Here is a 26056-nt window from a genome sequence, read left to right as displayed (position 1 = left end):
CAAGAAGGGTTTAGAAAGTCTAAAACATCCACAAACATACAAAGCCAGTTGCCAACACTTTCAACGCTGATTTAAGATTTATACCTCTTTAGAATGTGAATGAAGCTCTTAGCCTTCAAAGGCTATTCATCTACCTCAGTGTTAAACACACTATTTCATGAAACTAGAAAATGAGACTGTACATGTTCACTTTAAAATGTTTACTTAACCACAATAAAAGGTTAGATAGATTTCCCAAGTGAACTGAGTTATGATACCTGCTGTAATGTGAAAATTTAAACACTCTTGCAACTTTGCTTCCACTCATTTATCATGTTTGACACAGAAGTCAAAAGCCCTTTTTAAGTAAGCCTGACTTAGAAAATAAGGTATTTTCTTTTTCCGCAGTAGCAATGTATGAATGAAAACCTTAAGCCAGAGGAAGAAAACGGGGAAAAAATGAAAAACATTAACACAGTCCACACTGGGCTATAAAATACAATTAAGGATTTTCAGTTTGGCATATCTTATTTGAAATTTAAGCTACCCACTCCTAAGGCTTCATGCTCATCATCTAAGTGTCATTAAAATAAGTCACGTGACTATAATTTGATGTCATGAGTTCTCCAAACATTGTGAAGAAGAAGAAGAAGAAGAAGAAGATGACGACGACGAAGAAAAAGAAGAAAAGAAGAAGGAGGAAGAGGAGGAGAAGAAAGAGAGAGAAAGATCATGTCCAACACATACTTTTTTTTTTTAATAATGTAACTATAGTATTATGGGAAGTTTCCCTCTGCAAAATATTTAAAATACCAAAATCAGTGTTCAGGTCCTTTATACCCATTTCATAACTACTCTCTAAGATAATACATGGCATAAACTAGTTTGTCTTTCTAAAGAAGGAAGATTTTGAGCATGGCACGAAGTAAAGTTGTTTTTCCTACTGAAAATTTTCTTGTTCAGATTCACCCATACTGCAGGTTTTACTGAAAAAGGATAATACTAACTGAAAACAAATCATGGTTATATTTTACTTTGTTCGTTGTTCATTCTTTTAAGATAATCAGCCCAAGGATATTCTATTACTGTCATGCAATCTGAGGGTGGTCTTTCTAAGATGAATGTGGTAACACTATGATATGTTTATTCTGTGGAAAATCAATTTTGATGTCTAATTAGATGCTTTTAAACGTTTTACTCCTTGTTCTTTTGTAGAAAGACTCTTGGGAGGGGAGTTGGTTTTGTCTATATAGATGTTATCCCACACCTGCATTTTAGTTTACGTAGAGTTCCAAAAATATACACTCATTTTCTCACACTTACTGTATGCTTAAAAAGTTAATAGTTTTGGCAAACTGCAAAGGACATCAATTTGGAAAGTGCTAAATGAATATTTGAAAGATCTGGTTCAGTGCTGGATGCTTTTAAATACATGCTAGCCTCCGGCCAAATCTTTACTGCGCACCAGGTGGAGAAGTGCAGGCCTAAAGGCATGGCTAGAGGGGAGACTTTTAGGCTGGAATCCTGAGATCGGCTGTCAAAAACAAGATCTGAGCTTAGAACCTGGTTTACTCCCTTTGCTTCTTCCAGATCAACATGATAATCGACTTCAAATTTAACAAAGGCTCTATTCACAAATGTTTCAGCCAAGCTTGGAAATCTTTTTCCTGTTCCTAAGTGGGAGGGAAGGGAAGTGTTCATAAGTTACTCATCAAGATCCAATCTTATAAATATGTAAGAGCTTTCAGCATCTGGACAGGATTCTGCTGCCCGTGTACTTTAACACCAATTTCAAATATTGCTGAAAGGAAACCACGTCTGTTGGCATAGCAAAATATCATGGTTGGGCAAGTCTGAACATGACCTGCTGAGATTAAAGCTCTTGATCCAGAAGGGCTGCAACTCTTAGCAGGAAAGGGCAGGAATCGGGTTTCTTTTCGACAAGATTTAGAAGAACAAGTCTGGTGCAATCTGCCCTTGTGAATTGCTCAAACTAACTAAACCATGTTCCTTCTCTATGAATTCTCCAGACTGTCGTTCCATTCTCTAGAGTGATCCTGAGTAAGATTTCAATGCTTTTTTCTGAGAACCTGAAAGAGATTTTTTGAGTGCATTATAATTAGCCAGTTATTTCTGTTGCGTGTTCATTTGTGTCTGATACACAGGATGGATACTCTCCAATCCTGACGTCACTAGGAAAATTAGCTAACCTTAGAGATGACTCAGTTAACATTATTTCCAATTTCTTGACCATGTGGAATTAAGTTTAATTATCAACATTTTCACTCTTGAAGGGAGATATGCTCATATGGTCAAGTGGATCATTCCAGAGGCAAACTAATAGAGAGAAAAATTATCATGGTGGTAAATTACCTTAGGTCATTCTTTTCTTGCTCTGAATTCTATCTTGGAAACTACTAGTCTTATTTTGTGGTGAGCCACTGTTATTTTCCATATTATTTATAGAAATTCCCAGGCTTAGGAGACAGAAATTAGTATAATTCTGACACACGAGGAAATGATAGATGTAACAATTTTGATTTTTTTTTTTCCCTTTTCAAAGCCCAAACTTGGTTTAGCAGCTAAGGTAATCTTTGTTGAGTCTCTAAATCAATATACCTCCCAAAATTAGATTTGAATAAGCACCAATTCTCATGAAATGTAAAAGAGGACTTCATTAAAATGGTATTTTTGAATTAAAGAAATGTCAAGAATTTTCAGCAAAACTATCCTTTTATAGTATTCCAAACCCACTGAATTATAATTGCTTCTCTGTGTATGCGTTCTTATTTAATATGTAAATATGCTCAAATGTTACAAAAATGGGTTAAATATATCATTGAAGAATTTCAAACTCTACTCATTAGAAGCTAAGGTAGAAGAATTTGAAACATTGGCTGTTAAGAGAATCAAATGAGGCTTGAATCTGAAGAGAAAACTTACCTCTGGATTTTCTTCCAAAAACAAAAGCTTTGCCAAGAAGTTGCCAAGTTGGCCTGTATAGATCTTCCAAGTCCAACTGCCATCTATCTGGTTCAAGATACCGAATAAGATCTTCCAAGGTACTAAAGGCACTGACAGCATTATTAAGCAGATCCAGTGGCAAAGCTGAAGGGGGTAACACTGAGGGGCTCACAGCCTCTGTGAATTGCTGAAAGTAAAATGAATCTTCTGTTAACTATTTTAAAGATGACAATGTATTTCCTCTGGACTTAGGCACAAAGTTAGGCAAACTAAGGCTGAAAATGCAAGGGAAAGGAACCTGTATTCAACATAAATGATAACTGCTTTGCAAAGACTTCACGTCGATGAATTCCAACAAATTTTCTGTGTAGTCAGTGAGAAAGACATTAACTGTCATTATCACAAACCATGGCAGATGTGGATATCTGTTGCTTAAATAAGAAGAAAATGTTTTTATAGTTCAATTAGGGACTTATAATGGAAACTATAACACAGTTTACCAAATTTTTCTATTGCTTTTCACTTTTCATTTTCCTCAATCTACAAAAAATCAACAGGGACTTATGCAAATGAGTGTAAGAGAAATTAAAAATGTAATATAAAATAATTAACCCATGAAGAATTAGAACAAATATAGGTGAAAAGACTTTCACACTGGAGAACTTGTTAGTCAATGTAGCCAACACATATTCCATAAAAAATAACTTTGATTAATTCTCCCCCCCCCTTTTTTTTTAAAATAAACAGGATTAAAAGACAGACACTGGCAGAACACCTTGATAAATGACAGAACTATCACAGGATTGCTGTCCAGAGTATGCAAAAAACAAAAAACAAACAAACAAAAAAAACCCCTCCAACAATTTGATAGAGAATGGGTAAATTCCAGGCAAGAAGCTTGAATGGCCAATAGACACATAAAAGCATGCTAAAATTCATTAGTTATCAGAGAAGTGCAAAATGAAGTGAGGTATTATCTCACATACAAAAAAGGAGATACTATTTCACATACATGACATTGGCAGGGATTCAAGATTGCCAAGGATGTGGGTAAATTGAAATTTCTCCGTTGTGCCTGCAGAAGTGAATGTAAATTGCTACATCCACTTCAGCTGATTTAATGGATGTACACAGGATATTAGAGCTAAGATTTATATGATGCATGTCCCTGTAATTCACTTTTGTATTTAAAAAAGGTTTATATCCTTTTATTTGTGCACATGGAGACATGTGCAACAATATTCATCACAGTGTTGCCTGAAACAGAGAAAACTTCAAAGTAATCTGAATGCCCATGGCCGAGCAATGGATTAAAAGACATCATTTTAAATGGTAAACCAAAATGAGGCAATAATTTCAATAAAAGTTCAATAACAAACCTGCCAATGCAACCGCCAAGTTTTAGAGTGAACTACAGTTAGGCAGTGATATATCAGAACCAAAATCAAAATAGGCAAAATAAATACATGAACAAACGCTTAACTTATTTATTATTATTATTATTAAAGTTTATTTTGAGAGAGACAGAGAGAGTGGAGTTTGGGGGAGAAAGAGAGAGACAGAGAATCCCAAGCAGACTCCACACTGTCAGCACAGAGCCCGATGTGGGGCTTAAACTCACCCACTGCAAGATTGTGTCCTGAGTTGAAACCAAGAATCGGACACCTAACCAACTGAGCCATCCAGGCGCCCCAATCATTTATCTATTTATTTATTTATTTATTTATTTATTTTTTATAGTTTTTAAAAGTTTTATTTGTGTAAGTAATCTCTACACTCAATGCAGGGCTCCAAGTTACAACCCTGAGATCAAGACTTGCATACTCTTTCAACTGATCCATCCAGGCACCCCTATTTTTATTTATTATTATTTTTGCAGAGGAGGAGAGAGGAAGAAAGCATTTGTGTTGGCTGCTGTTCATTCAGTAGTGTTTACAATAGCATAAAATGGATAATAAATCTAAATTTATGGTATTGAAAACGTTATGCACTATACTCAAACTGAAATAGTGTACCATCATTAAACATTGTCTTCTTCTTAGTCCTGTTTTTATTAACAAAAGTAAATGTAGTAAATGACAAAAATACCTGCCAAGGTATATAAATATACCTTGATTTAATATATATAAATATATAATATGTGTGTTTATATTTTTAACATTTTTATAATAAATATGGGATTCTTTTTAGAGATCCAGTAAAAATAACATTTGTTGTAATAATTAAAAAATAAAAACTGAAATGTAAGCTCTTCCTTTTCATCCTTATTACTTGGATCCTGGGCTGGATACTGGAGACAATCTATTCTATTCGGCAGACTCTAATGTCTCCTTGCCTTCAGTCTTTCTTTATTCCCTTGATTCTGTGCTGCATAACCCCGGGTTAATCTACCTAAAACAACTTATCACTGATCATGTGATGAATCTGGACAAATGCCTAGAGTGATTTCTCGTCTGGAGGATAAAATCCAAATTCCTCACCCTGCATTCAGGATCTTCACAATCTGACCTCGGCTCACCTTTCCCATTTAATCCTTTACTCATCAAAGACATGCACATTTTGTTTCAATCAATCCAGTCTCTTCACTAACTACTGCACATGTCATATTCATTGCAGACCTTGTATCTCTACTCATGTTAAATACTGCCCCCCTTCCTCCATATGCAAAGCTCTCTCTCCTGTGATCCGCATAATAAATCTTTACCATTTATAATGGCCTTTCTTGAAACATGATTCATCCATGAAAACTTCCTTAATAACAGGGCCATCATTGGCCATATATCTCAATTGTGTCAATTTGAAAAAGATCCTCTCTCTGGGCTATCCTGCGGGCACATGGCTTGAAGAGTAGAAGCTGTTCTATAAATTAGAAAAAGGACAAAGAAAAAAAGGAAAGGAAAGAGAAGCCGAGAGGAGAGGAGAGGAGAGGAGAGGAGAGGAGAGGAGAGGAGAGGAAAGAGAAAACAAAAGGAAAGAACCACTGTTTTCCGCAGTAGGCATATCCCCTGATGAAGCTCACGGCCTATGGTGCAGACCCTTCTCTGTCCACAGGAAAACGGGCGTTTTTAAAAAGCAGAATCAGCAGAAATGACTGTGGCAGTCTCGGGTCAAAACTGATTTCATTCTTATTTTAAAGATCTAATTTCAATAGTGTCAAGAGTCTGGCTAAAGTATTAGCACAAAGATGTTTTCAATTATTCAATCCAACTTTTGAGAGTAGAACCCAAATGTAATACATTTCTGTTTATCTCCAGTATTTTTTTAGTTGTCCAAGAAATGTAAAACCGCTGATAGAGAATAATATTATAATTTATAACTATATTATGGATATAAATAAACAATTGTCTAATAAAAGCTTTCATTGTTAATATAATCAATTTGGTTAATATTGATTAAGTTTATAATGTGAAAAGGTTAATGCAGATGTGAAAAATTTTAAAACATAAGCCAAAATGTATGTTTATATAATGTGAAATTAAGGGCCAGTAATACTTAAAGAATAACTGAGTTATTACTCATGATTATGACGATATAAAACAAATAAAATGTGTCATGATCTGCACACAGAGAGTAAATGTAGAAAGCTAATACAAAAACATATTATTTGTTAAGATGTCAGAGTGCAGATGTATATTTTAGGTATGATATAAAATTGTTATTTAAGCCATTTTCAGTTAGACCATAATACAAGAAGGGCTTATTTTGCTTCCACATTTGTTTGAGCCTCTCTGCATAAAGCATTACTTCTGAAGCAACAAAAAGTTCCAATTAAAATCAACACTGCTGAAATAAGTGCAAAGTATTTATACAAAAGAAAGCAAAACAAAATAAGTCTGTACTATTGGACAAACAAAATCCGCACACCTTGGGTGCATGAAGGCTGTACTATTGGACAAAGCCTGGGAGAAACCAAGTTGGAGTACATGACTGCATGCTTGTATCAGTTGCTGTTATAAACCTCGAAGTCTCTAAATATTTAAATTAAAATAAGATAAATTAAAAGAAAAGATAATGATACACGCAGTTCCCATCCCAACACAAGAGGTGATAATGAACTTGTTTTCCCTAGGTTCAAAGACGCAGCCATTGGACAGAACAGATGAAGCATGCTTTTATATAAGGGCTTTCTCATGACCCTTAACCGCACCCACCGGTTCAAGAACAACCACGTTGCTCACTTCTGTAGTTCTGCTTCCCTAAGTTGTCTACAGGATTCTCAGAGAAAAGGAAGAGCAATGGAGAAAAGAAGTTAGAGGGGAGAAATGCCCTCTGACCCTTTACATTTTCATTTTTCCTCTAATTAAAAACTACTCTTTTCAGCGTAAGCTATAGCCTTTCCTTCAACATTTAGTGTCTAAAGAATTCTAACACTATCTTCTATTTAAAAATACTAATGTTGGACTAAGTGCCTTAGATTGAATTGAATTTGCACAACCTCCACTCTCTCTTCACCATGAAAACAGAGACTTACTGGGGCGCCTGGGTGGCTCAGTCGGTTAAGTATCCGACTTTGGCTCAGGTCATGATCTCGTGGTTTGTGATTTTGAGCCCTGCGTTGGGCTCTGTGCTGACAGCTCAGAGCCTGGAGCCTCCCTCAGGTTCTGTGTCTGCCCCTCTCTCTGCCCCTCCCATGCTCATGCTCTATCTCTCTCTGTCTCTCAATAATAAATAAAAACATTTTAAAAAGAAAATAGGAACTTATTACTAGGTTATGGGTCATCCTAAGAATATTTAATTGATGATAATAGTCAGTAATGGAAAGCAAAGTTTCTCGGTGTGCTGTAACATAAACTAAATCGACACCCTTTCTTTAGTAAACCAGAAAAAAGGCTTTTTCTGCCATTCTGTGCAGTGCAGCAATGACAACCAGGTGACTCTCTAATCCCAGCCTAGATGTTTGGGTATGTCACTTGGAAGGATAGATGGTGAAAGAGCAGAAAGAGATCTGAAATTTCTATGCAGTGAAGTGTCCTGTTGAACAATGCGTTTCTAAAATGTCAGTGCCATGTACTAAGAAGAAGGATCCTAAACAAAGTGAGGGCTTTTAAATTTCTTGGTGAAAGTTACCCCGAATGACAGAAGAGCCCTGATCAAGAGTCAGTGAGTCTAGACTCTAATCCTGAAGATGCTCCCGTTTATGGAAGAGAGTTTGGGCAAATACTATAACCACTCTGAGTCTCAGTTTCCTCCTCTGTAAAGCGCTAGCTACTAACCTCAGTCACCTCTAAGCTTCTTTCCGGGTTTTAAATTTAAGAATTCTATGTCATTATCAGGTACAAGAGGGATCATTTTCTTCACATCCTCGCCAATCCCCTGATCTCTTGTCTCCCTGATGAGAGTCATTCTGACAGGTGTGAGGTGGCATCTCACTGTCGTTTTGATATTTATTTCCCTGATGTTAATGATGTTAAGCATCTTTTCACATTAGCCATTTGGATGTCTGCTTTGGAAAAACAAAAACAAAGCAAAACATGTATATTCAGATCCTCTGCCCATTTTTTTAATCAGATTTTTGTTTTGGTTACTGTTTTATAAATTCCTAGTATATTTTGGATATTAACCGTTACCTGACTTATGGTTTACAAATTTTTCTGTCCCATTCCACAGGTTGACTTTGTATTTGACGGACTGTTTCTTTGATGTGCAGAAACTTCCAGTTTGATAGAGTCCTACTTAATTGATTGTTGCTCTTGTTGCTTGTGCTTTTGGTATTATTACCAAAAAATCCTTAGGCAGTGTTGGTGGGGTGATAGATGTGATAGAGGTGTTAGCTAATGCTATTGCAGTGATCATACTGCAGTATAGAAATGTATCAAATCGACATGCTGCGCAACTTAAATCTATATGATGTTGTATGTCTATTATATCTCAATTTAAAAAAAGAATAAGAAAAAAGAAAAAAAGGGTCCAATACAGCTTCAGCAAAATTTTGGAAAGCTTAAGAAATAAAACATTCTCCTTAGTAAGTTTGTGATGAGGCTGAACTCTATTTTTTTCTTTAAATTTTCCTTGTTGCTTTAGGTTATCAGTGAATTTTGGGAGACACTGCCCTATGCTACAACTAACATAATTTGACTTTTTTCTTTCTTTCCTTTCCTTTCCTCTCCTCTCCTCTCCTCTCCTCTCCTCCCCTCCCCTCCCCTCCCCTCTCCTTTCCTTTCCTTTTCTTTTTTTTTTCTTTTCTTTTCTTTTTTCACTGTCCTGAGAGTGCATACAAGTTTACCTTGCCTTTTAAGAACTGAATGTCCTTAGAAAGGCAAACATATCTAGCTTACAAATGCAAGCTCTGTGGCTCTAAAATTCAGAAGGAAATAGATTCATGTTCAGAAAATTGATATCAGCATGTTTTCAAATACATATAGATACATGTTGGGTTATGAGCTGAATTGTGTCCCTCTAAAATACCTATGTTGAAGTTATACTCTTTAGTACCTCAGAATGAGACTGTATTCAGAGACAGGGCCTTTAAAGAGGTAATTCAGTTAAAATGAGGTTATTTGGGAGGGCTCTAATCCAATATGACTGGTCCTTTTAAGAAGAGGAAGTGCTTATGGACATGCACAGAAGATACAGGGAGAAAATGGTCATCTCCAAGCCAAAGAGAAAGGCCTTGGAAGAAGCCAATCCTGTTGATACCTTGATCTGGAACTTCTAGCTTCCAGAATTGTGAGACTATATAAACTTCTGCTGTTTGAGCCACCCAATCTGTGATAGTTTGTTAAAGAGTAGCCCTTGAGAACTAAAGCATGGTGCCATCTACTTCTTAGTATCTATCACAGCAGCAAATAAAGGCTAATTTTATACTATAACCATTAAATTACTTAAATTAATTCAAAAGCTCATGAGGTAGGCCCTGTAAACAAAACAAACCAAACCACCTGCCCTGGTGAAGTTTATAAGTCAAATATTCTCTATCTCCCTAAAGAAAAAGAATTTCTTTACCTATTATAGGTGTGATGTTTCCTTGCCAAAATAAAGCCAACCTGAGAATTTGCTGTGGTGAATCACATAAGTAACTGAAGTATCATACAAATCCTGGTGAGTGTGGAGCATAAAAAGTGAACTTAAGGGGCATCTAGGTGTCTCAGTCGGTTAAGTGTCTGACATTGGCTCAGGTGATGAACTCACGGTTCAGGAGTTCAAGCTCCACGTTGGGCTCTGTGCTGACAGCTCAGAGCCCGGAGCCTGCTTCAGAATCTGCGTCTCCCTCTCTCTCTGCCTCTCCCCCACTTATGCTCTGTCTCTCTTAAAAATAAACATTAAAAAACTTTTTTCAAAGTGAACTTAACATGAAAAAATAACTGAAAAATGATCTATTTCTACTTTTATCATTGAAAAGTAACAGGCAGACCTGGGTTCACATCCAGTTATGGCCATCTGAGAATCTGTGTCACAACCTCAACACAGAAAGTTTGGTTGCAAGAATAAGTCCTCTAATTGACTTCTCCCATGTTAACTGTGGAGAAATCAACATTTCAGTGTTTTTGTATTTTACTATGGCTACTTTAAATATTTTATGCATTTATTATAATCTTTTTATTATCATCTTTTCCTTTTTTAGAGAAAAAAAGCTGATTTCCTGTTTGGGACAGTACTATCTGAATTGCTTATAATTTCACAATAAATAGTTACATATCTCTAAAAGAAACATGGCTTGTCTTTTTATTAGGATTTTTGTGGCAAGTGCAATTTTAAAAATACAACATTTACAACGAGCCTTCCTGGACAAATACACACACAAAAATGTTTACTCTGAGTAGCATAGCAACTAGCAAGTAGCATAGCAAACCTTTCAGGGCGGACAAAGATTTATGCGGCGGCTTTCTTAGCCCTCTGCATTCACTACACTTCAAACTGATAAGGAGCCTTTCACTTCATTCATACCTAACAGAGGGGCTAGGAAAGCCGATTAGGTTTTATTCTTGTTGCAGTCATTAAATACAGAGAACAAAATAAAAACCCAGGTGTTCTAAGAGAAGGAAAAAAACACCCTTCAGTCTTGTTACACCACTTCGTAAATGTGACTTCAATGCCATTTATAGAATGTCGAGCTGCTATAACGTATACAGGTCTGACATCAAGAGCTTAGGAAGCAGACAGGGCACCCAGACCAAAATGCCTGCCAGGAACAAGTGACGGGAGGTTCTGTAAAGACACAAGAATGCCCTGGAACAATTCATTTAACCATGCTTCTTTGTCCTGCCCCTTGTTCTTATTTGAATTCATCCAAAAAGTTATCTTGGTTATGTTTTTAAATTATTTTTAAGCCAGCACAGAAAAGCAAGTGCTTGCATTCCTACTCGAGAACAGATGGTTTAATACTGTGTGGGTAATGCAGATTATATATTTAAGTGAGGAATCCTAGGGAAGGGGGTCGATTGCATTCATGTCAAGTCTTAATATTGAGAAGTTCTGACTGAAGGAGCATGGTAATTGAATAAAACTTGACATATCTATAGAAGTAATCTTAGTGACAGGCCAGTATGAAAAGCAAGAAATGTTCAACACCCAGGACTTTTTTTTTAAAAGGAGTCATTTCAAGGCTCAAACCTGACACTGACCTTCAAATGCCAAGAGCTTTGTGGTTTCGGGCAAACCCTGAGTAGCAGCAGTACTCTGCCGGGGCCCAAATATGGAAAAAGAGATGTGACTAGCATTGTTGAAAATGTAGTCTTTAAAAAAGTAAAGCCGATGTTCATAAATACAGCTTCTTACTAAACTAGTGGAGGAAATCATTGCTACTGGCCCCATTGTCCTATTAGTGTATGAAACTGGAGAATCACCACAATCTTCCTACACTGACAAATTCCAACATGGTTACCCTCAAATCCTTCTCACCGAACATGTTTCTGGTCTGTAGGTGCCCCAATTAAAGCATTTCACCCTGCTGCTAATGCCTTAGATTGGAAAGTCTCACGAAGTCAGCCCTTTGCCAGGGAGCAGGCTGACTGTGGGCTGGTGAATCAGCATCCACACAGTTTTCCACTTCCTAGGTAAAGCTGTGGATTAAAAGTAATAATCTATACTGAAAACTAGAATCCCACAGGACAACTAAATAACATACTCCCAAGCCCATTTTCCACACTGGCATCTCTGGGAAGCCAAAAGTAAGCTTTTTTTTCCTACTAAGAGTTTAAAAATTATTCCCCTGAATCAAAAAATGTGACAGGCCATAAAAAGCTTGAACAACATCTACTAGCCGCAAGTGTTTGACAACAAAACATCACATGACTTTTTTCCTAATCTTATTACATTGAATGCCTATAAATTTGCTTTGTTACAGTACTCGAGAAATGGTCAATAGTAAGAAACTTCAACTGAAAGAGAATGTAAACTAACAACTGTTAGAAGAAAAACACATCTTCACTGAAACACTTGAATTACTGTTCACCTTGAACCAAAATCCCTAAGACTTTTATAGAAATGTCTCTTATAGTTCAATATCTTTTCTAATTCAATCTATTTAATTCAACAACCAATAAGGGAAATTTTTGGAATGCTTTGTGAAGATCTAGCTGAGAAATGATGCCTTAGATTGGTAGATATTTTCAATTAGGTGTTCAATAAATTTAATAGTTAGAGAAGACCCTCAACCTCATTTGAACTTTGTATGGGAGGAAGACCTTCCTTTGGGTAAGAAACAATGGTACAGAGTTACGTATTTTTTGATCACTTGACAGTATACTGTCAGATTGTGGGAGCAAGTAGCTGAACCTGGAGACATTGATTAAAAAAAAAACCCTCAGGACATGGCTGTGAGGAGTAAAATGAGACTATCTAAAGGAAGTAGTTCACATGTATATAAAGTAGAAAGGTCACCAATGACTTCTGCCTGTCCCCACACCCAGCTTGACTCCAACGGTCCATTTTCTCAATCTTCATCCTAACTTAAGAGCAGCCTCCAACTTTTCTTCCAATCCCAATGGATCATCTCCTTAGCTCTGTTTACTGGTTCATCTTGATCACTTTGCCTTTACATGCTAAAATGTTCCAAGGCTCATTTCTGTCTCCATTCTTTCCTTTAGCAATCTAACATTGTTTCAAAGCATTATATGTGACTTACATGGGGACTGCCATCAGATTCCTACGTCTAACCAGCACCTTTTTGCTATCACAGCAAATGGCAATTCCATCATCGGGAGTCATTCTTTGTGCCTCTCCTTTGGTTACATCCCACATCAAATTATCTTGGTTTTACCTTAGACCATGTGTAGAATCTGACCACTTTTCATCACCTCTGTTGCTACTATTTTATAATCCAGGCTACCACCTGCAATAATCTGACTGGCCTCTCTGTTTTTGCCTTTGCCTTTGTAGAATAAATTAAATAGTAGAGCTGTATGCATTCTACCACAAATGGTAGACATCATATTTTTATTATTTTAATTTTTCTAGAAACATGTGTCTGTTTTTAAATTTCACATTTTTAAAATTATGGCTTTTATTTTAAACATTCTATTGATAACTCATAGTCAAACCTGATGGAAGAGGTTGGTACAGATCTTACAAACCTCTCTTCACTCATTATACCTTCTGAAAGTCGCAGTTAATGCGACCTTGGGATACATTCTATCTGTACAGAAGGCACTCAGTAATTGTTCTACAGACTACAGATGATATAGATTATGTTCTCTTCAGACTAGGACAGTCATGCCCACCAGCCAAGAAAATTGGGTGTTTCTGTAAATTACACGGTGCACATCTTAGTTACGTGTGTGTCTGTAGATAAATGTTCAAAGCACACACAGTCGCACTCCCTCAGAAAACTGTTTTAAGGGTTAAGTAAAACAGTATAATTTAAAATTTTAACCAAATTGAGCATTATATGTATTAGGCATTTTCAAGCACAGATTTTATTGTATATTTCATTAGTCACATTATATCAGCTTTAGTCAAGATACAAAATTATTTTAAGAAATTTAGTTCATGATTTATGTTGGTGTGTGCCATATGGAGTGACATTACCTATTTAGTCAATGTTCACTGATATCCCCACCCAACATTCTTATAACACCAACACGGCAAATCAGAGCTTGTCCTGCCCCAGAGGGGAAATCCTTGTTCAAACTCCTTTCTCTGTTACAGCAGATTTATATTCAGTAGCTCTTCTCAGGAGAGAAAAAGGAATTTCACAACAGCAAGGTAAGTGAATGCATGTCCAGGTATGTTTGTGGCCAGGAAGAACTCTATCCTGAGGAACTTTAAAAAAAAAAAAAAATATATATATATATAAAATAATGTCTTTAGCTCACTTTAGCTCACATCTCTGATTTCAGATTTTGGAATCTTTATTCCTTGCCTATAAAGTCTTTATATGAAATTAGCAATAAAACCCCACCAAAAATGCAAGATTTCACTAGTCAGGCCCCCCGTGTAACTGTTAACTACAGTGTGCGGGATTGCACTGAAACAATCTCCTTTAAAGTAACTATTCAGCGAAAAGTGAATTTCATTTCAATGACAGAGGGCGATATGAATGACAACTATTTTATCAAGTGCTAAGTCACTTCCTTTTACTTGTTTACTCACTCTGTGATATCCCTTTCTACTTTGCCATAAAGTCTTCAGTGCTCATCTTCAAATCCAAACACTTCCGAAAAAGAAAAGTGTAAACTATAAGTTCTTTCCTTATGTCCTTTCACATTGGTCACCACACTAAAATGAAGGCGTGTCACATGGTCAGAATTCTGGGCAGGTCAAGGGAAATCACCAAGGCAAAAGAGAGCATAGAATGTTCTTGTGAAAGTTGCTACCATTATCCCCAAACACACCTGAGGTCTTTTCCTTCTGTTGCTATAAGGAACATTACTGTTTGAAATTGGGGGCAGGTGAAAGTGAAATCATCTCACAAAATGTGATATGACTATTAATGTGCTGGCACTGAGGTGATGAAGATAAATTGCCATTGTTCTCTTCTTATCTCTTGACGGATAAACCGGTGTCCCTTGGGTAAGGTAAGGACTTGGGTAAGGACTACAACAGAGGTTAAAAACAAAGTGCTGTGAGAGCATTTAATTCCACCTGAAAGAATTAAGGGGAGGCTACAATGAAGAAGTGAAAGTTAATGTTGGGATCAGAGAAGAAAGTACTTACACAGATTAGAAGCACTTCTGATACTTACGAAGAACCAGAGCTGGGAGAAAAACCAGCGCTGGGGTAAAATGCAGAGGAAGAGTGTGGCTGCAGCATGGCCGTGGCTGGGAGTGTGAGGGTGGGGAGGGTAGTGGTGGCAGAAGCAGGGGAGGGCAGGTGCCGGGAGGTGAAGATGCCGTGGAGAGCGAGGGTCTGCCTGATTAAGAAGCCTGTGTGTGCGTCAAGCTATGGAATTTGGATCGAATCTGCAAGGGGCAGGAGAATCCAAAGAGACTTTAAGAAAGGTGGGATATAATCAGGCTTTTATTTTTGGTTTTCTACTTCTCTTCTGTGTGAGGAGCGAGGAAAGAGGTGTGAAGAATCTAGTGGAAGCCATAAAGGCTTTGAACCTTTGCCCATGCTGTTTTACCTTTCTCCCTTCTTCATTGGGCCAATGGCAACTGATCAGTAAGGAGGCAACACCTCCAGTAGGCTTTCAGTAACCAGGCTTTCCTCACCTCCAGAGCACTACTGCTAAGCTGAGTGCCTTTTGCTCATCCTCTGCAACATCCCTACCCAGTACAATGGAATTATTGTACCTCTCTCTCCCGTTTGCCCATAAAGTATTTCAGAGCAGAGGAGAAAGGTCTTATGTTTCCTGGGTAACTGTGATCCCTTCTAAAATCTGGTAGACAAAATATGAAAAAAATTTTTCTTATAAAGAAAGTATGCTTTATAATCTGATGATCACCACTGAGGAAAAGAAATGAAGGGGAGGATGTCAAAGTCTGTCACTGTAGACTCCATAGGAATTGGCAGCTGATGGAACAGGGAATGAAGCAAAGAAGAGCCCAGCAAGGTATGAACTATTTCTAGCTTGAGACAATGAGCTGAGTGACAAAATAGGTAAGGATGAAAGAAGGAAAAGGTTCAAGCTGGGTCATTTTAAGTAGAGAACCTTTGGAGTATTGGGATGGAAATGTCCAATGGACAAGTGCAAATACTTCCACGGCCTTAAAGACCAAGGGCTGGATAAGGATAGAGAGTTACAGTCATTACATACTTAAGGTTAGTTAGAGCCACAGAATAAGAAGATAAATAAAATGAGAAGAGAAGATAATCACAGACAGGAAACCGGGATTCCCAATATTCAGATACCAGGCAGCCAGTAATGGTGCCTGAAATAGATCAGCCAAAGGGCCTAGAAGAGAGTGCAGGCCCTGGAGGCATTAGTGATTCCATAGCCAAAGGAGAGGAGAGTTTTGAGAAGTGGAGATGGATAGCAACCTCAAAGTGATGGAAAGATCAAGAAGGAAGAGGGATACAGATAAGTCCCTGGAGTTATTAAGTAGGTGGTTTATACCCTTAGAAGTGTCAGTGAAGTGGGTAAGGAAGAAAAAGAACTGTTAAGAAAAAGGAGCATAAGCGTAGGAAGCAAGTAGAACTTACTTCACTAAGCTTGACAGTGAGGAAGAAGGACACAGGTTAATCTGGTTATGGGAAGGTTGATTACAAGAAGGGCTCCTCTATATTATATGGGGAGGAGTCTGTGTGCATTTGCAATCAGTGAAGACGAGGCCTAATGAAGAAAACAGTAAGAATTTGAAGTCAGGGGACAGTTAAGGTCCACGGCAGGTCATGACAGGGCAAGACCATCGTCTTCATAAACTGTGTGGAAGAGTAAAATGTCACAGCAATTCTGAAGGACAATCAGACACTATTTTCCACAAGCCTTAAAATGTTCACTTTCTAAGATCTTATACATTTCCTATTTAGAATTTTACCCTAAGAAAATAATCAGAGCTACAATCTAAGGATATTCATTGTAGCATTATTAATAGAGAAGAGTAAAAATAAAATGAAAACCTAAGTGTTCATAAAAAGAGGATTGTTAAGAACATGATTATAATGTATGTATGTATTACCATGGCCATTGCTAATTTTAGTGTCCATTGGAATGGGGTAGACATGAGCCCTAAGAGCTTAGTGATATAACTACGTCTGAGCTAAACTATTAAGCAAATGAGAGGATTTATGTTCCTGCATTTGTACTGTGCAAAGAGACTGAAGAACAACCAGCCTAACATCTTGTTCATTGTTCCCCAATTTAAGGTTAATAAACACCTAAAAATAGACTCCTCAGATGTCACTTGGATATTCAGGGCGCCTACTGGCTACCTACGTCTTGGAAGAGAGCAGCCAGCATTAAGTCAAGGGATTACTGGAAAGCTCTGTCAGTACAAGTGAAGACTGGGCTGTAATTCTAAAAAGTGTAACTTCCACCTATTTAAAGAAGGTAAAATTCTATCAACCAGCATCAACTAAATGGAATATAAAAATAACAGCCATTTCTATATGTAAAATCTAATGCATGGATTGGGGAGAGCTAAAATACACTCGGGAGATGCAAAGTCATGGCGAAGTTTAATAAAGTTCAAGGTCAATTTATAGCTGTCTTTGCATATTATTTTTCTTTGTCTTGTTTATTTTATTATTTAAAAAATTTTTTAATGTTTTTTATTTATTTTTGAGAGACAGTGCAAACAGGGGAGGGTTCGAGAGAGGGAGATACAGAATCTGAAGCAGGCTCCATGCTCTGAGCTAGCCATCAGCACGGAGCCTGATGCGGGGCTCGAACCCACGAACTGCAAGATCATGACCTGAGCTGAAGCTGGACGCTTAACTGACTGAGCCACCCAGGCACCCCTTCTTTGTCTTGTTTTGTACCCTGCCTCTCTGTCACCCTTTGCCCCAAATGTCCGATGCTCTGAAGTCATCTTCATTCTCCTTCCCCCATCTTGCTTTATAAAAATCCTCATTGTTTCCACTGGTTCAGATAAGATATTAAGGAGATTAAACATGTGGAACTAGTAACTGCTACCTGATACATTAACAGCCACATCCATAATGAACAGGTTTTTCATTATCCAAAGGTCATTTACATGATATATAAATTCATTCAATTATTCAACATTCTGAGCACCTAATACAGGTTAGATGCTATGCTAGATGCTGAAGATATAGTAATGAACAAATTAGATATATGTGCCATTATAAAACATATATCCTACTGGAGGGAGACAGACCATAAGTACAATATATGAAACAAAGGGAATACTGGATAGTGAGATGTATATCAGAAGAAAAGTAAAGCAGGGAGGGGATAAGACAGACAGAGATGGTCCAGTGAGGAGGTAACATTCAAGCAAAACTTAAAGGAGGAGAGAGTGTAAGTCATGTGGCTCTCTGAGGAAGATTATTCTAGGTATACAGAGTGGGAGGGCAAATAATCTGAGGGAGGAAGTATGTCTGGTCTATTGGAAGAATAGCAAGGATGGGACACTGTAGCTAGATCAGAGGTAGCAGGGAGCCAGATCATATAGGAGATTGTAGGTCGCTGGAAGGATTAAGTGTTTCCTCTGGGTGAGCAGGCAGTAAAGTTGCAAGATAAAATATCCAAGGATGTCCAGTTACATTTGAATTTCATCTAAACAATGAATGATTTTTTTAGTGTAAGTAGGACCTAAAAGTTACATAGTCATTCATTGTTTAGATGAAATTCAAGTGTAACTGGGCATCTTATATATTTATTCGCTAATTCCAGTAACCCTAGAAAGGAATCGTTAGAGAGTTTCAGGCAAAGGGACCATATTGCTGTGCTGAAAAGACATTGTAGGAAGGCAAAGGTGGAACCAGGGAGGCACTTAAGAGGCAGTTCCAATAATTCAAATGGAAAGTTGAGGAGGCAGTTGGATATCCAAGAAGAGACTTCAGATTAAATGTAGGGGCTGGCTATATAAACCTGGGAGCCAATGGCTTACAGACAGCACCGAAGCCATGGGATTGGATGTGACTGCAAATGAATGGGTGTTGTTGAGGAAGAGGTGAGTATCATGGTTTCCCAGTCTGGATGACGTGGTCTTGATTCAAAAAGGGAATGACCCTATGGATACTGTCACCAAAGCCAGACTAGAGAGAGGAGCTGGAATCAGTAGAGGGGACTGAGAAGGAGCAGTCAGTACAGCAGGAGAAAAATGGAGAATGTGATGATCTAAGAACATGGTGGAAAAATCTTCAATAGAAGGAATTGAGGATCAGCTGTGTCAAACACTGATGACAGGTCAAAGCAGAGGGGACTGAGAAGCTTCCACTAAATTTGGCAATATGTGTTCATAGGAGACCTTAACAGATGCAACTTGGGTAAAATGGTGGGGGTGAAAAGTTTGCTGAGTATGAGTTAGGAGAGAATAAAAGGACAGCAGTCAGAGACAGCAAACACGAAGAACTGTTCTGAGGAGTTGCCGACCAGGAGAGCAGACGGCAGCTCTGGAAGCTGGATGGGGATGTGGGATCAAAAGAATGACATATTTTTTCTGTAAGATAAGAGAAAGAGTAGCATGTTTGTATGCCAAGAGGAATGAACCAATAGAGTAAAAAAATAATAAGATGGTTGGTGCGTGTGGGTGCATGTGTGTGTGGTGGGGGGAAAGAAGCATGCAGGTGCACCCTTGAAGATGAGACAAGAGGATATGGAAGAGATGGAAGATAACCCAGTTCTCCAAGGTTGACCCAAGGTCACAGGAGGGCCAGGTGTCGAGATACATTTGAGAAATAAGGAAGAGCATAGGGAGAGCATGTGGAAGTCCTCTTCTGATTGCCTGTATTCTTATGAAACAGGAAGCAGAATTCTCTGAGGGTAAGGACGGGAGGTTTAAAGAGAGAATGAATGGTAAAATGGCAGTTGTGGGAACTGGGAGAGAGGACGGGCGGAGAAACTGTAGGGCGAGTATCCAGCAGCACTACAGAACATTTGAATCTAAAATAAAAGTGGTGTCAGTCAGAATGACAACAGGAGTTCATTTGTGGACACCATCCACAGTGTGGGGATGGAACTTTGTGACTCAGTATTTCCAGAAACTTCTTAAATCAGGTGCACTTGCCAAAAATCTCAGGCGAGGAGACCCATGGACAAGGGGTCACAGTAGGCAGATGCTGCCATGATGGGCACATGGAAAAGCCCAGGGCAAACACTGGGCATGTAGGAAGACAGAAATGATGAGCTCAGGGAAGAATGTCACAGGGTCCACTGAGCATCACTAGAATCTCCAAGGTGTCCTGAGATTAAGGAGGTCATCCAGCATGTTGATGCTGAGGCCCCGTAAGGGGCTATGAGAGACCCAACAAGAGTCTATATTAATCTACTTTTAGAGACTCTTAAAGACAAACCTATATATAAAGGTTGTTATAGAGAAGGGTTAAATTTAAATATCAGAAACCCAGCCAGGCCCTAAATCCCCACTTGAATCAAGTATCTGGCTAATTCAGTCATCACACTGAATTCAATGTTACTTCTCATTAATGCTCAAGTTAAAAATCTACTGTTAATCATTTTTTTCCTAAGTGATTAGACTAAAAGAAGAGTATTCGGTTAAAAGTATTAGCTTCATGAGAAACTTGCAATTTGCTACGGAAGCAGTATAGTTTCAGACGAATCAGCTTTAAAGACACTCTTTCAAGTCTGATAATATGAATATTCATGCAATGAATATGATGCTGCTTTTATTTCCTGTTTTTCACAAATGGTTACTTTAAAATAATTTATCTTCCTAAATGTCTTTCCTGTTCACTGATGTAGAAATGGTTTCTGACTTCTGATGATTTTATGCAGAATATATGGAAATAATTATAGCCTAGTCCCAGCGAAACTGTGGTTTTTAGATGCGCTGATCAACTGTGGTTTCAGCTTGTGCTGTTGCTATTCACGATCTAGGAAGTGGTTAGTTTTGTTCGGGGGTTTAAAGTATAGAGTTATATAATTGTTGACACTGAGCTAACCTCTTCCTTTGATATTCAGGGCATGGTATAATCCTGTACCAACTGTGTAAAGTAGCTCCTTAGTGAGCCTTGGAAATACTTGTGTTTTACTGAGGCCAATGCTCCAACCTGAAAGCGTTTACTTCTGTGCTAGCCAAAGTGACTGAAGCTGGTAAGACGGGAGGTTTTTCCCTCTCATCACACACCAAGTGCAGACAGAAAAACTTAGGAATCTTCAACAGCTGCCCAGAAAATCGTTTTTCTGTTTTCACTAAACAGTAATGTATAACATGAGGGTGAGGCTCACAATTCTTCACTTGAAAACTATGTACTCTGAAATGCTAAATGACGTAGGCATTTGTTTTAGAAAATAGTTATGTAAAATTTAACCTAAGACAAGAGACTCAGATAAACCGAAATGGTACAATGACTGGTTATCATTGCCAAATACTTTACATATATCATCAGCGGGCGGCCACGAATGTAGTCCAAGCTCTGCATGGGCATATATGTACATGTGCATATGCACACACCCCGTCCGGAACCACACAAGTTGTTCTAGAACATTACCTAGTCTGAGGTAGTAAAAAATTATGGGCATCACTTAAACTGGAAGGGATATTTGAGACAATGCTGTACCATGGAAAACACATGGACTTTTGAATGAGAAAAAGCTTGGCAGTGACCTGGATCCAACATTATTATTTGTGGGCATGTGATCACAGCAGACCACTTATCTTCTCTATGGGTTAGAGTAGTTATAGGACAAAGATAACAATAAATAAGCTACCTAATTTACTGAGTTGTTCTGAAGCTCTAATAAGATGATGTGCATAACCATATTTTATAAGGTACCAAGTGACTACGCATTACCAATAATGGAAAAAGTCAGTAAAATCACGGCATGCAGTTTCAAAGGGAAGATTAGAACCAGTGAGAGGGTGTTAAGAGAAGAACATTTTTGCTAAATACAAGAAAGAGATTTCTAAAAACAGTATTGGTTAAAAACAGAGTAGCCTCAACAGCTAAAAAAATGAATTCATGAGTTTTATGCCAAAGTCACTTTTGTTTGTGAAGCAAAGAGATTGTGAATCAGATGGAAGATATGCAAAAATAATTTACAGGTTTCTTCCAATCTTGAAACTCTATGAACTTGGCTGGACAGAGTCAAAATAACACAAAGCGAACCATGAGCCTGAATTGGCCACCAGGATACACTGCTTTGTGCTTTGCAAATCCTACCCTCCCCTAATTTTCTAGAAGCAAACACAGAAATTTGCATCAAATGATCATTGAGATTTTTAAAAATCAAAATTATTTAATAAACATGTTAATGTATGTGAACGTATTGTGTAGTCTGAAGGCAGAACACAAACTTAGGTATAGATATTATGATGCTACAGGAAGAAATAGGTAATGTAATTAACAAGGTTAAGGTAGGGAACTTGGACATTTTTTATTACTTTATATGAGCTGCATCTCTTTTCCTGTCTCATTTTTTACTTTTTTTTTCTTTTTAAGTTTCATTTATCTAAGTAATCTCTACACCCAAAACGCATGACCCCAAGGATAAAGAGTCTCATGTTCTATTTGAGCCAGGCTGGTGTCCCCCGTGCCCTCTGTCTCCCTTTTAAATGTTAGTTCCTATGTAAGCATCAATTTCACATCTGGATGGTGGCGGTGATTTCTCAGGCAAACCGCTAAGGGTTTTCCCAGGATTAACATCCACAATAAGCACAGGGCTGCTGCTCCCCAGCTTGGGGCTCTAGGACTTTGGTTTACCACAAAAGAATCTGGAGGCAGGCAATTTTCCAGACACTGCTACTTATTACTGTGCTGTTGGCTATCACAGAGAGATCTGCCACCAGGGTACCCATGAAAGTTATTTATCATTCACTCATTCACTTCGAGATCACTAGAATTTTGGAGTGCTTACTATGTGCCAGGGGCTCTGCTGAGAAGTGAGAATATGATAGTCAATAAAGCAGTTTTGTATGGCAAGGCACTTAAATGAATTGTAGTGATCCCTGTAAAAAAAGTATAATCATTAATGTTTATGATATTCAATTTATTATACATTTATCAGGAACTCAAAAATTTTAAAGGATCGTATTAAGTTTGAAATGTCCTTCATACATCCAGGCGAAGAGGCTTCAAACATAAATTTTCTTTTCAAGTAATCTCTACCCCCAAGGTGGGGCTCGAACTCAAGACCCCAAGATCAAGAGTCACATGCTTCACTGACTGAGCCAGCCACATGCTGAGATTAATGAGGGTTTTCTTTTTTTTTTTATCAAGAATATAATCAAAACAGCTTTATGACATCAAGAAGCAAAACAGAAAATAATGTGAAAAGTGTACCAAAATGAATTATAATAAGAAGGAGTTACTTAAAATAGGGCTTGAAGTCTAAAGAACTGATCCGCGCATTAACTGAAGAAAATTCTGTTAAACATTAAGTCATGAGAAGATTTTACAGCAGTTAAATAAGTCTTAAAAAACAAAGTTCTACATATTAATTATTTAGCTTTACTTCGGATTATGCATACCCCAACAAAATTGTTCTAAAATCAAAAAAAAAAAAAAAGTGTAGTAGCATTAATCTTCCAAAGATGCAATACAAAGAGAGTCTCAAAATAAACTAAAAACATGTACTCACCGCCTAATATGTACAGGTATGGTGGCAACAATGAAACACCCGGTCTACCATGGGCTTAAAAGCCTAATCTCCATTTGGCCATCAACTTTCAAATCTATTCTAGGAAGGCCTGGAGACTTTGAGATGCCTAATGAAGCCCTCCCGTTTATTATTCATAGAGATCAAAGGGACATATGAAAAGTAATTTCACCATGATTAACATCTGTAAATATTTTCTCTCAATCCCAAGGGTCAAGAAAAAAGTCTAGCGTCTTTGTCTATGTTTAAAACAAATGTAACAACAGACCGAAATTCTTTATGTTCTCAAAAATACAGCACTGGGAATGGAGGTGGGGGTGAGGAGGAAAATGACTAATTAACTACTAATATATCTGTATGATTCACAAGTGGATAAGAAATTTTAAAAGTACAGATTTCATTGGAGCCACAATCCAAATATATGAAGGAAAATACAATTGTATTAATAATGCTTTTTTATATGAATAGAATGACAGAGTATTTGTGGAATACTTGAGCCAATCAGGAACTGAATTAAAACCTAAAAGTCACACTCCATGAAAAATATTTTGCATCTGTTATTTAGCATTACAAATATCCCTAAGATTTGTTTTAAAAGTAATAAAACATGTTAATAGTGGTAACTTTGCACAGATGCAATACAAAGGTAAAAATCACAGAGTCGATTTTTTAAAACAAAAGCAAACATGTCAAGATCAGAAAGCTTAAGAAGAGCAGGGAAGCAGCAGAGCATGCGCGAGCAGAGATATGTTGTGAAACTACAGTATCTCCCAAGCAAAACATCTCAATTGAGTGACAAGTTATTTCTACCAAAAATGCTCTATCTTCCGGCAGAAATGCCATTAATACAGAAAGAGTAAATACCACGAAAGGCCCCATTTCATGTAGTATGCATAGTTCAGGAAGCCTAGAGACCTGTCTAAACAATGAAAAACTGTGCTTTCCAAAACCTTTAATCTGTGTTTCCAATGATACCGTGGAGAGCAAGGAGAACAAATTTCACACTCCCACATTTGTAAGTACCACCACGGGACAGCTATCCACACACAGTAGCTCTAGCCTCTTCTACGGTTTCATGGCAAACATAAAGATAGCCAGGGCATGAAGCAGGCCATCTCTTCCGGCTGTGCTCATGGTCACTGGCAAACAGTTACTGGGCCAAGTGGACTCTGGACTGTTGGTTCCAAAGCTGTTAGTTGATCCCCTCACTAAAAGACCAATGAATTTTTAAAAAAGAAGTGGGAGGGCAAATTAAACCAACAGTGTATTTACTGCAATCACGTTGCCCATTTAGTTTCAAAGAGTGTGAAGTAGGCATTCAATAAGTAGTTCCTATCATCGTTAAGGTATCAGGAGCACTCTGAAAAGTGATCATTGAGGACAATCTACTAAAAAGGAGTAAGTTTTGAATAAGTCAACATTGGTGGAAGACCCTGAATCCAGATTTTCTAAAATCTATTTTAGGTTTTGAAGGTTATAGTGGAAAATGATTTTTGGTATCAATCTTGGGGATGGTTAAGAATCAATCTTTACATTTTAGTAGAATATGATATTCTTCCAAAAGGGCAAGTAAAATGCCCAACAGGTATATTCTTTCATTTATAAATAATAGATCATTTACAATTTAGATCAGATTTTTCAACTTCAAGCTGTAACATATTTAGTGGGTTGTGAAATCAATTTAGTACATCATAACTAGGATTCTTAAAAAAAAAAGAAACAGAAAACATAACACTGATTTCATGTATTAAGGTTAACTATTATTTAATAATACATACATATCCCTATATATCCTATTTTAAAATGTGCGAGTGTGTGAGCATACGCACGCATGATTACACTTTAAAATGTTTTCTTATGGTGGGGTGGTGGCCAAAAAGTTTAAAGAACACCCGTTTAGAGTGACAGTGGCTAACAATCAGAAAATCTGACCTTTCAAAGAGAAGTAACATATATTTATTGATTGCATGCCAAACACTGAGCTAATAATCCTCACAACAATGTTATAAGGCAGCAACTTTCAACATTCACATTCTGTGGGTAGGAACACTTCCCCAAGGTTATAGAGGTAGATTAGTGGAAGGGTGAGAATTCAAGCCAGATCTGTAGCACTCAGAGTCACAGTAACACAACCCCTTTGCACTGAGGCCTCAGTTAAGAATCTTAATCAAGGTCAGTAACCAAGGTGCTAAGGATGCTTCAGTAATGTCCAAGAACTCGGAGGAGTAAACACGATTGCTAATATAGATGATGTAATTCATATCACAAAACACAAAAATGTTTTATCCCAGCATTCCCAACTATGTGTTTATGTGGATCATGGTAGCTTGTAGAGAAAATCAGAGTTCCCTTTAAACCGTATTTGTTCATCTTGATCTGTTGACAGTCATGGGGAGGCTGATACGCGCGGAAACTAAAGCCCCATAGCTGTTAATAGCTCAGATTCAACCACCCTGTGTCCTTTGTGTAAAGGGATGGTCAAATCAGAGCATGCCCTACATTAGAGGCACGTGCCATAGACTGGAAAGTAGAATACCTGATCTGAACTGA

General features: G+C 37.6%; 1 protein-coding gene and 1 long non-coding RNA gene across 3 annotated transcripts in view; one reads left to right on the top strand and one right to left on the bottom strand.

Moving 5' to 3' along the window:
* The window catches only part of LOC115291946, a 32944-nt gene extending 25676 nt beyond the window's left edge, over window positions 1-7268 (top strand). Inside the window, exon 5 of the long non-coding RNA XR_003908737.1 lies at window positions 7013-7268. This is a non-coding gene — a long non-coding RNA (uncharacterized LOC115291946). The remainder of the gene's footprint in view (window positions 1-7012) is intronic.
* PDGFC (platelet derived growth factor C) overlaps window positions 1-26056 on the bottom strand; it is a 199844-nt gene that overhangs the window by 10526 nt on the left and 163262 nt on the right. For both annotated transcript variants that reach the window (XM_029939734.1, XM_029939744.1), the window contains exon 4: window positions 2923-3130. In XM_029939734.1, coding sequence (XP_029795594.1) covers window positions 2923-3130 — 208 coding nt within the window. The remainder of the gene's footprint in view (window positions 1-2922; window positions 3131-26056) is intronic.

The sequence above is a fragment of the Suricata suricatta genome, chromosome 1 (genome assembly GCF_006229205.1).
Source record: "Suricata suricatta isolate VVHF042 chromosome 1, meerkat_22Aug2017_6uvM2_HiC, whole genome shotgun sequence".
Lineage (NCBI taxonomy): Eukaryota > Metazoa > Chordata > Mammalia > Carnivora > Herpestidae > Suricata > Suricata suricatta.
This window is presented reverse-complemented; position numbering and strand designations above follow the sequence as displayed.